Below are 12234 nucleotides of genomic sequence, written 5' to 3'. Positions count from 1 at the left end.
GCCAGTCGGGTGCCTGTCCCTTTGACTTATGGGATGTACTAGCCAATCACTGACAGACAAACACACACACACGCCAGCACAAATCCACCTTAGATTAACACAAAACTATTCATTAACATGTTAATATACCCCAAAATCTTGATGTCTGGTCTATTCTCTTTACATTTCGTGCGGAGTGTCACTTGCAAACACAGGTATGAGGTCTCTTTCATGAGATTGAGACATCTATGCTGGCATGGTCTGCCACCTTTCAGATCAGGGTCTGCTATTACCTCTCAGTTTCATGACTTTTCAACTTTGTGTAGCTGTAATGTCTGACTTTGCAGATAATTCTCTCGCAAAGGACTTCAAAGTGACTGGTGGGCCAGCGAAAACTGACAGATTTAAATCGCAAGCTTTCATTTGACTGGTGACAAACATAACTGACAAAAGGAATTAACAATCAGACTTTGCACATTAGATCAATTAGAATGACAGAAATCTGACAAAGATGGAGAGAGGTCCATAGACAATGAATGTATAAGGGAGAGCAGGTGGAAGACAGTAGGGATGATGCACGACTGGTAATGAAATGCTGCCGTTGCATGGCTTTAGGCAGTAATTTCACTGCGTACGTTGCTATTATTAGGGCTTGCCTCCTGGTGGAGATCTGCCTGTTTGTCAGATCATTTATTGGATGTATAGGTTACTTCTTTGGGGCAATTATCCCCTCCAGCTGGGCCTGAAAAGAAAGGAGAGATAAATTAAGTAGGAAGGACATAACAAAAATCACACCTAGTGTGAAGGGAGTGGTGCTATTTATGAGTTCATTTTATCAAGCATCCCGCGGCTAGCCAATCACAGCACGTCCTGCAAAGCTTGGCCAATGGGACCCTGGGTGTACAACAAACTTTGAGCTGTTTGTGCCAAGATGTAGGCCATATCTAGGCCACGCTTCAGTTTACTTAAAGGAGTAGTTCACCTCCAAAATGACTTTTTTTTCCTATTGATTACTCACCCTATGGAGAGTTGAGTTCAATATTTGTTTTAGTTTTTTGGCGCATTCCTAAGACAAAAATGTGATTATAGTAAAAAAGTCATTTTGGGGGTGAACTACTCCTTTAAGCCCCAGACATTTTGGAACATGTTTTTATCCCATCTGTTTTTGACCGGACAAAGCCAGATGTTGGAGCTTAGCTCCAGTTCCAGGAGATCTTAACTTACTGTAATACTATATTTAATGTTTATGTCAATGAGACAAGCATTTCTTCTTGGGCACACACTTAAAATGCCTGGTATCTACAGTACAACTCTTGAACATTAATGGTGTTATCCACATCCATTTCACCTTAAGCTGTTGGTTGGTTCTCTTCAGGAACTGGATCTCTTCTGTGTGCTTATTCTCTTCCACCTGTCGCCTCTCCATCTCCCTCTTCTCAATAGCTTCACATTTGGCCCTCTGCTCATTCACCTGCCTTTCCAGGTCTCGCTTCTGATCCTCCAGTTCAGAGATCTTGGTTTGTAATGAGGGAACACTTCATTATGCAGCACAGGTTCTACCTGACACAATTAACCATACACACTGGAGTTTGCCAAAAGTGCAGCAGCTGTTTAGATAAATGCTGCCATCTGTTGGAGGGTCAGCTGAAGTACACCATGTGTGGGTGTTTAAATTACATTTATTTCTAGGGAATGTTTGGATGTGTCCTGAGTAACCAATTTAATACTCTTGGCATGAGCTGCTCCGTTGCAACAGTTGGAGGTAACTTGTCTTGCTCATGAGCAATTTGGCAGCCATTTTGCAAATAAAATAAAGCATTTCTTATCCACTTATAGGTTGTTGCAAAACGTTATCTTGAAAATCTGTCACACTATGGAGTGTAAATTATGACTTACCCTCTTCTCCATATCTGACTTGCCATGGTCAGCCTGAAGAGCTTTCCTTATGCCAAAGGCCACACTGCTCTCATACAGTGTCTGATAGGCAGCTGTGGTCATACGGATTTCATCTCTCACCCGTAACAGCAGAAGACCCCTCTCAGCACAGTTGATAGTCACCTGTCTGATGAGTTCATCTAAAATGATCGAAGACAAAGTATGGGGCAAGAGTTACATAGAAGCTAACAGCAGAAACTGAGATGATATTAATTTCCACCCTAATGGAACTGCTACACTGGCTACTCACTGAAACCAAAACATTGGTGAGAGTTGTGATTACAACACAGGATAAAGATTACATACAAATCCTTACATACGTAGCTCTGTAGGCTATGCATCATTCTGTGCAAAGTACATATAAGTACAATTTTACTTGAGTATAATCTCCATTATGTATTCATTTATGTTTTTTTCCTCCACCACAGTAAGTGGCCAACTTTAGTTGCACGTTTCATTGTAGATTTATCTTATTAGATTATAGATGAATACAAACATAAATTAAGGTATTATGTATTTTAGGTTAAGCTACACAGCAGCACATAAAGCATTTAAAATCAGCCCCCCCTTTACCATCTGCAACATAAAGTGATGAACAACTAATTGATCTGCTATTTGAAAAGCCCCTTTTCCACTGACAAGGCCCAACACCACTCCACACCGCCCACTTGTGCCAGGTATTCCACTACAAGAACCTGGGTAGAGTGGTGTGACAGTGGTACTAAACATGGTACTAAAAAGTATCTAATCCAGAGTAGGTCTGAGCTATATTAGAGCCATAGAACCATACACAAACCCATAGAACCATAGACTGTAAAAATGTGTACTGACTAACTGACGGACGGACATGATGGAAGCTGCAACATTTCTCATGGTATGCTGCGACCTTCGTTGCAATAAAGTATTAATATATTACTATGATAACCATAATACACTATAATAGATTATAAAGTGATTCTACGTTGCAGTATTGATACTTTTTCCTTTTTAAAGATTTTTTTCATGCCTTTATTGATAGGACAGTAGACTGACAGGAAATGGGGGGAGAGATGGGGAGTGACATATGGCAAAAGTCGTCCGGATCGGGAATGGAACTGGCGACGCTGTCAGGCATCAATGCCTATGTGGCATTGCCTAAGTGGTATGCGCCTGGACCAGTAGGCCAGCGGGCGCCCGCAGTATTGATACTTTTACTCAAGTAAGAAACCTGAGCACTTTTTCCACCACTGGTTATAGCCCCAGTGACCTCAGTTCATGGTGGACATGTGTTTCCTATCTCCTGCTCACCAAAGCACTGGGAGTAGAGCTCCCTGCGGACAGGACAGATGCCCGTCTCTCTGGCTTGTCTCTGCTGGAGCTTCAGGTCCAGCTGCTCTTGCAGGTGCATCACGTCTGTCCGTGTGCAAGGAGAGCTGGACACCTGCTGCACCCACAGCTGGTTGGCCTCCATCCATTCCCTGCAACACACAGGGTTGGTTGTGTTCAATAAGACTGACTGTAAATATACCGTTGTATCAAAGTATGTGCGTATTGCCGCCAACCCTGACATGGGCCTTTTAAGCGCAGCTCCCAGCACCTGCGCTGGAACCATGGGCGATGTGGTTTAGTTCGTGTGAACAGTGGGGAACCTTTAAAGACGGGCGCCATGATTTTTCCCCCCATAAAACATGATCGTCAGGCATTATGATTATACTCGGAGGAAGATTTCTTTCAAAAAGGTGTACAGAAAGTCTTAAAAATGATGTTTTATGTGGCCACGCCACGCCCACCAGTTCATTAAGTATACCTGGTTTTCACCTTAGTATCACCCGCCTTGAGTTAGCCACGCCCACAGCTGTTGTTGTATGATAATAAGGAGAGGGGGTGATTTTAGTGTGTCACTAAAGCAGTGTATTTGCGATTGGGCCTTTTCAGCTTTCAGGAAGAAACCAAAAATACAGAGGGAAGACATATTTGCATACTATAACCACACCTGGTATATTAGAGTCATGTTAACTCCATAGACACATACAAAACAGAAAAAGCACAAAACTGGCACCCCAACTTTAAGAACGTTGTAGGATGATGTGAGCTTGTAGATGGGCTATTTTCGGGCCTGTTTGTAAAGCAGTGACTGGAGTTGAAATCAGATTAACAACGCACTTCAATACTGTTGTTGATGAAGGTTATACCTCGGTGGAAGGATGACATTGAGGATTTCTTCAGTTTTCTGTTTGTTGGCGTCGGCAGAGGCTGACTTTGGTTTGGGAGGCGGTGGAACAGGGCCGGTGAAGGCAGGCGGCTGAGGGCTCACTTTCAAAGGGCGTGCCTGAAACAATTGAAATAATCAATTCAATCTTTAATTCATCTCGAATAATCGATCGAGGGCAAGCCCTGCTTTGCAACAATGTTAGAAAGAACCCTAATTTCCCATCAGAAAACAAAAAGAACAGAATAAACCGTTAAAAAACAAATTCAACATATAAATCAACAACAAACCCAGCTTGAAACAACCACAGTCAGGTAATGATTTTCTAACATCATCCTGAAGCGTCCAGGAAGGACAAGACATCTTAAGTCACGCTGCAGGAGATTCAAGATCAAGAGTCTGCTCTCTCTAACGAAAAGCAGCCTTACCAAAAATCTGTCCTGAGGCACCTGGAGAACTGGCCAGTCCCTGAATTCAGTTAAAAGTGGGCCACAGTTCCAATGCAACATAAAAGTATATGATTGGTAAACCTTCTGACTACAAGGGCTTTAGTGATTATTGCTTCTCTCAGAAAGACCCCAACTGACCTAATAAAAGAATACAGTGGTGAGTATAAAGTTAGCACTGGTAATAAAGCCTCAGGGTGGTAAACAGTATCTAGGGCCTCAGTGTGCAGCTGTGTCAATAAAATACATCACTATAATCCAGAATCGCCTGAATCGGTAGGAATGATTCAATCAACAATCTCTACCTACTTAATAAAGGAAAACTGGCTTTATTAAAGGCCAATGTTTTTTGTCGTAATTTTATTTAAATGTACACCTGTCATTGAGCCAGATGCCAAACTATTGTATTCTGTTACCCGGTGGTTCTCAAAGTGGGGTCCGGGGACCCCTAGGGGTCCTTGAGGGAGTTCCAGGGGATCCCCAGCTAAATGATAGTTAGGAACCAATCCTAATGTGTGTCAAACTGGGGGTCCTTGAAATTAAAATGGTTGAGAATCACTGATAGTGCAGTTTTGATTGATTGAAGACTTTATTAGAAGTTTGCATAGGAAAAGGTACAGTTTCATGACGGTACAGTTCACTGGTACAAGGTCTACTAAAAGGAGATCCATGAAAAGACTAAGCTTATTTCCACTGGAAACCATTGAAGTATCTCATATAACATTGAATGACAGACAAATAGAATTCACAGTACTATGCAGTAGATATGTAAAGAAAAAGAAAACAGTAGTCTAAACAAACAGTATATACAAAGAAGGGGCAGGGGAGGCTAGGGTTGGGCTAGGTTCGTTTTTTTACCAGTTGCGAACGGCTGCTGCCTGTAAGTGGTTTTTCAGGGCAATTTTAAAGGTAGTGATCCACACTCCTTTATGACCTTCGGTAAGGCTTTCCACATTTTGGTGGTATAGCAGAAAAAAAGAGAGTAGGCCTACAATAATTTACAACATAATTTCATAATATAATAACATAATAACAACATAATTTCATTTAAATGTACATCTGATCTGACATTGAACCAGATGCCAAGATATAGTATTCTGTCTGGGCTATTATGCTCTGGCTCTGAGAACTTACCTTTGTGGACTTTTTATCTGTATTTCTGCTCACCAAAACGGGATTGTCATATTTCAGCAAAGACTCAATCATTGTGTTGCATTGAAAAAAATATATAGCTAGAAAAAAACACCTCCTGCTTACTGAAGTCACTGAAGTTCGTGTTTACAAAATAAAGTTTGGTCCTCATACTATTGTTTGGAGTTGTCTTGGCACGTTGTCATGACAACAACGTCACGTTTCTCCGAGCTGAACCAATGGATCGCGCCTTTCAAACAGGGATATGTTTACCATATCCTTCCTTTTCATTCTAGTAGCCTAGTAGGCCTACAGATGGTTACGGTAAAATACTCTGTAACGCATTTACAGAGTTTTGTTATTATTACAGAGCATTGCCACTACTACAGTGGTTCTCAAAGTGGATTCCAGGGACTTTGTGGGTTCGTTTATGGGGGTCTAAATTGACCCATACAAGTCTGTAACTCTTGTACAGTACAGTCTTGTACAAATGGAACCAAATGAACACTTACAGGTCCATTTGGTTCCATTTGTACACTGTCAGAGTAAAGGGGAGACCTTGAAATTAATGTAAACGTTTGAGAACCAGTGTTATACAACAAAGAGGCGCAAGGTGAGCGGAACAAAGTTCAACTCCGCCTATGGAAAACCCGACAACTATTGTCAACGTACCACAGGAAACGGATGTGCATCATTTGTAGTTTCCACCAACGCGTTTGTTTCTCAATCTCAATGCTGTCTTTAGCTACGTTTGTAATGAATAGTCTCTATTTTGTTTTTGTATTATGATGATGTATATCGAGTAAAATCCGTTGCTGAACTGCTGGAAACTCGCTCGTGTAATAATGGACAAGGAGAGGCGACACAGACACAGAGAGTCCTCCCCGCCGAGAGAGTCCAAAGTGAAGGTAAAACAGGAGAAGCTAAGCCCGGCCAGGCCGCACACATCCCGGCGCTCCAGGTCCAGGTCTAGCGGCAGCTCCAGCCCTCCGCCACCCAGGAGAAGAACCAGCAGGTGCGCTATATTACTCTCCACAAACACACCATTAACCTACTGGAAGGTTACACATGTTAGACAAGACAATAGTATTGTGAGCGTTGGCTTGGTTTAGCTAGCAGCTAAGCTAGTTATCTTCGTCCAAGTTGTTAGCTAGGTAGCTACCTAGCATTGGCTAGCAAGTTCATCTATTGTTGTTGACAATGATGACAATGTTTTTTTAATTGGCAAGAGCCCTGACATTCACTTCTCAGATCTCATTATGAACCACTCCTTAAACATAAATCCAGAGCACAGAGCAGTACCAGCATCTGTAGATTTCTATAAATAATACGCGTATATAGATGTTTATAATATAATGGCTTGGCTTGTTTAAAAGCAGACGTCTTGGACCAAGACTGTCATTGTCAGACTCGATATTTCTTACTAATTTGTTTCTTATGATGTGCAAATGGGCAAAATACATATGATACTTATTATTGATTCAAGGCTGGTTTAAAAGTAAATTATAAAAAGTAAATAGGCTATATTTCCCTTTATATCTATATCTTTTATTATTTCATGTAGATCACCTGCCAGGACCAGGGATCGCTCGCCAGAGAGAAGGGAGAGGTCTCCCGTCAGGCGGAAAAGCAGATCTCCCAGAAAGAAGAAGAGTCGAAGTCCAGTCCGTGGTGCTGATGTCAAGATAAAGCGGGTGATTTGGTTATAAAGTCTCTAGAAGTGTGAATTCCGGTACATCAAGAACCGTGTGTATTAAATGTATTAAATTGTAAAAGGATAGGAATTGTGTGTGTGTGTGTGTGTGTATATAACACACACACACACACACACACACATTCTTTTTAAGTTGTCAGTGTCAGCGTACCCAATGAAAAGTGAACAATTCATTCCTATTCAAAAGTGTGTTCACCTAGCCAACTACACCAGATATAGTTCCTATCTCGAAATCAGAACTGTATTACAGTGGTCTTTTGACTTTTTGGGAACCCTAGGCTCTCCACGTTAGGACATAACAAGTCAAGTAGGTCGGGAGTGGCTTATTGTCGGTATCAGCCGGTAACACGCGGGAGTCTGTCCCCGCTACAATGCGCTAGACCCCTGGGAGATGGACTGCTGAGGTGGAGCGCCACACCTACCATCAGCTCCCAGTACTTGCCGCACGACTTGCCAAGCCGTCATACGCTGAGTTGGCGGTGCCCGGAATCGAACCCATGACCTTGCGGTACAAAGGCAAGAGCTCTACCGACTGAGCTACCCGGGCACTAGGACATAGGCCTACTTGTAAGGAGGAGAAATGCATTTTTCCTAGGGCTGGGATGCAATTAAAAATGAAATCTAATTAATTACAGGCTCTGTAATTAATGAATCACATTTTAATCACACATCGATATTTGACCTGAGAACCATTTATTTTTTAAGTAAAACACATTTTGTTGTACGAGTGAATCAACGAGTGAGTTTTTTAAATCTAAATTTCGCATCCACTGGGCCAAGCAAAGCGCTCTGATCAGCTACTTCTCCCTTTGCGTTTGTTGTCTCTTCTTGGTTGGTGCATCGCTATGATCGGTATGCCCGTAACTGAAGGTTCTGTGGTGCAAAAACTAAGTGCGATTTGTTTTAATCGCGTTCATTTTCTGTTATTAATTAATCGCAATTAATCAGTTAAAGTCCCAGCCTTAATTTTTCCATTATAGCCTTTTTAAAAATAAGAAAAACTAATTAAATGATTCTGTCCTTTTTTTTAAACTTCTTGGACTTGTGAGTCTAACTGCAATTTCTCTCTCAGGAGCGAGAAGAGCACCGGAGTGGCAGCAATGAGCATCGGAGGCGAAACGAGCAGCCAGAGCAAGAGAGACGGAGCCGATGGGAGTCGGACAGACCACCGCAGAGAGAGAGGGGGAGAGAGCGAGAGAGACCCCAGAGAATCTCTCATGCCCTCCAGCAGCAGCAGGCCGAGAGGGAGCAGCAGGCAGAGAGGGAGCAGCACGACGAGCGGCGCAGAGAGAACCGTCGGCAGCAGTCAGAGGCGAACCCTGAAGAACAGGCGTTTGGGCCTCCGCAAGAAGGCGACACCCCTCCCGAAGACAAAGAAATGCCCAACTTCGAGCTGTCCGGCGCGCTCACAGAAGACACCAACACGTTCCGAGGTGTGGTCATCAAGTACAACGAGCCGCCAGAGGCTCGCATCCCAAAGCGCAGGTGGCGCCTGTATCCCTTCAAGAACGACGAGCCACTCCCAGTCATGTACATCCACAGACAAAGTGCCTACTTGTTGGGACGGCAGAGGAAAATTGCAGACATCCCTATCGACCACCCGTCCTGCTCGAAACAGCATGCAGTATTCCAGTACAGGTGAGAACAATGGTCTGAATCGGTGGTTCCCAAACCTTTTCAGCTGAGACCCAAAATACGTTCTCTTTCCGGGACACAAACTTTAAGAAAACATTATTATGGTCGCCTGATTATCAGACTGAAGCTGGCTTGCGTGGAGCTTCAGTCCGCTCAGAGAGTTGACAGGGTCTACTCTATGGGCTGGGATCCAGGCTACAACATTATACATAATTTATTTTAACATTTTTAAAATTACTAAAAAAAAAAGTAAAAGAAAATCGTGCACATTTGTTTAATTGTTTTATTATTTTTATTGTCAGTCTTTTGAAATATAAATACAATGTAGGAGGAAATTGGATATTTACTGTACTAGTGACCTATCAAAATGGGACTGTGACCCAGTGTTTGGGAAACGGTGGTCTAAATATTTTATGAAGGTGCACATTTACTTCAAAATTTGATTTCAAATAATTAGCACCCCACAACCTAGCTCTGGTCCATAGCGTTAGTGGAGTTCTCCCTAACGCTATGTTCGTCTACCTCCCAAATCCTTGCCAAATCTGGAAAGACCCGTCGTCTGGTCCGAAAATAACAAAGACTGTTTCGCCCCTCACCAAACCAAAGGCATCAGTGGACAGTTGAAAGCTTACTCTTAGTGGACGCGGTCTGAGTCCCCCACCACACGATTAAAATACATTTCTAGGGTAAAATGAAAAATATTCCACCGGATGGAAACACTCCTCCTGGTTGAAGAATGTTTTTACGAAACAGCGCTTCCAACGTCGCAGAGTTGAATAACACCCAATGAGACTAATGCTCCGATGACAAATGGTGAAAAACTAGATGACCATCCATCCGGTGGAATATTTTTCATTTTTCCCTTGAAATGTATTTTAATCGTGTGGTGGGGGGGTCAGACCGCGTCCACTAAGTAGAGTAAGCTGTCCACTTTGGTTTGGTGAGGGGCGAAACAGTTTTTGTTATTTTCAGACCAGACGACGGGTCTTTCCGGATTTGCCAAGGATTTGGGAGGTAGACGAACATAGCGTTAGGGAGAACTCCAATAACGCTATGGACCAGAGCTACCCACAACCATGCCTGCCAACAATTTGGGAGAAAGCTGTTAAGTGCTGCCAAAATAAATTAAATTGAAACAGCTGTATCACAGTTCATATAGTGTGTGCCAACGGCATTCTGGCTAGCCATCGTCACGAAAAGAGACCGCCCACTTGTCCCTTTTCTGTAGCCATCATTGACTCTTGTCTCGAGAGATTGGCCAATGGTGACGCAATTGTAGTCCTGGAGCGGCCATATTTTGGGTCAAACACAGGTGTTTCAATTGTTTGAATGGCATAGAACTAATGCTCTACTCCAATCAGAACACCTGTGTAAGGCTGTGTTTACCCAAGAAATGGCTGCTCTAGAACTACATATTGGCACACCCTATTGCAGTCATAAGAAAGAAAATCCAAAGTGAATTGTTGCACTGCACAGCACATAACACTTATTTTTGTTTGTCATTCCACATTTTTCCAGACTGGTGGAATTCACGCGTGCGGATGGCACCACTGGCCGCAGGGTTAGGCCCTACATCATTGATCTGGGCTCAGGCAACGGCACATACCTCAACAACCTACGAATCGACCCGCAACGCTACTACGAGCTCAAAGAGAAGGACGTGATCAAGTTTGGCTTCAGCAGCAGAGAGTACGTCCTCCTGCACGAGTTCTCTGACACAGCAGAGGTCGATGCCAAGCCGGAGGAGGAGGAGGACGATGAAGGACTGGACGAGTAAAGCCGAATGTTTTTGAGCCACACCACGCAAATAACAGAGCTACAAGCCCACAGTGCGCTACTGCGCTGTGACTCGTTGAGACCTTGTATATCTGATATTTTCAGCGTCATAAGACGGACTGAACTGCCAGTTTTCATCGTGGGTAGAGAGAGAATGTCCTCATCATTGTTCAAACAGTCCCACTCTCTTATGGCGGCAAATGGAACTTGGAAGTGAACTGACAATATTTGTGGGACATTGGCAATCCTAAATGGAATAAGATTGGTTTGAACATTCTGTAGTCATGAATTAAACTGCTTTAACCTGCCACAAACGTCTCAGAGAAGACTCTATTCTCAGGTTGCTTGCTTCAGACCCCTCAGAGTGTGGTGACTGTGATGGAAGAAAGACACATTCTCTCACATCTGACAGCGTATAAAATAAAACGAATGCTCAGTGCCAGGAGTTATCTTACAAATGTTATATTATATTTTTTTGATCACAACATTGAGTACAAATTTGAATGGAGGTCTAGCCTCCTGTGTATGTCCAGGCTACATCTGTAAAATGTACAGGATCTACTGAATGTGAGCTGCATATTCATCTTGTGTTGCTTATTGTCAGAGGAAAGAAAATATACAGCTTGTTTCTGTATTGCTTTTCATTTTGTGCTTTTGAGGTGTAGGGAAATTTATTTAAATTGTCACGTTCCTTGTTGACCATACATTGTGTATTTCATAATGATACAAGGCTTTATTTTTACCATTTTGAAGAACGACATTACATACCGTAGTGTAGGTCTGTTTTGTAATGTAAATAAAGACGGTTGGAAAAGATTGGCCATTTCCTGTGTTTTATTCCAGTTACCACATTGGATGCATGCGTGGCATGGTAAGGAATGATAGTGGTCACTGCTTCCTATTCAAAAACAAATGTTCAGACAAGCCCTTAAATTGTAGCCTCATGAACCAGCCTCTCCCGGAAATCTAAAATTTAATTTGCTTTCATGAAAATGTATTTCCGGAGGAGGCTGTTTCATTAGGCTACATAAATAGTCATACGGCAGCATTGCAGTTATGGGCCAGTATGTCTTCCTGACAGAGTTGAGATGACCCGTGATAGGACGTCTTCTTACTTAAGTCTATTCTACACTTGTATAGAAATATGTATGACTTGTAATTATAAGATGATACTCAATGATTGGGAGATATGACAACATAAAACCAAAACTAAGCTTTTTGATGTTGAAAAAGACAAACTTCTGGTTCTCAACATTGGGTATGGGGGTCCTCCCTAGTCCCTATGTTCCCCAGAATCTGTTCCCCACAGGTTAGCATTCACCAGCGTCGGCAGGTTAGCATTCACCAGCGTTAGTTTAACTGGGGTTAGGGTTGGGGGGGGAGGGTTAGGTTTAGGTGGTAAGTGTGGAACATAGAACCTGGGGAACATA

The 12234-nt window shown here is 42.7% G+C and overlaps 2 protein-coding genes across 2 annotated transcripts; one reads left to right on the top strand and one right to left on the bottom strand.

The window, feature by feature from the left end:
* Positions 1–685: 685 nt before the first annotated feature.
* On the bottom strand, positions 686–5754 carry dnali1 (dynein, axonemal, light intermediate chain 1; the record flags this gene model as incomplete). The annotated part of the gene is made up of 6 exons (XM_080749398.1): positions 686–721; positions 1328–1492; positions 1876–2054; positions 3202–3371; positions 4086–4222; positions 5683–5754. 6 exons carry the CDS (start codon positions 5752–5754, stop codon positions 686–688), a joined length of 759 nt encoding a protein of 252 aa, XP_080605524.1.
* A 634-nt stretch (positions 5755–6388) lies between these two features.
* snip1 (Smad nuclear interacting protein) lies at positions 6389–11577 on the top strand. The gene is made up of 4 exons (XM_080747804.1): positions 6389–6694; positions 7244–7373; positions 8466–9031; positions 10547–11577. Exons 1-4 carry the CDS (start codon positions 6525–6527, stop codon positions 10803–10805), a joined length of 1125 nt encoding a protein of 374 aa, XP_080603930.1. The 5' UTR covers positions 6389–6524; the 3' UTR covers positions 10806–11577.
* Positions 11578–12234: the final 657 nt, after the last annotated feature.

The sequence above is a fragment of the Nannobrachium achirus genome (genome assembly GCF_963921795.1).
Source record: "Nannobrachium achirus genome assembly, chromosome: 2".
Lineage (NCBI taxonomy): Eukaryota > Metazoa > Chordata > Actinopteri > Myctophiformes > Myctophidae > Nannobrachium > Nannobrachium achirus.
Note: the sequence above shows the minus strand (reverse complement) of the source record. Positions and strands in the feature narration are given on the sequence as shown.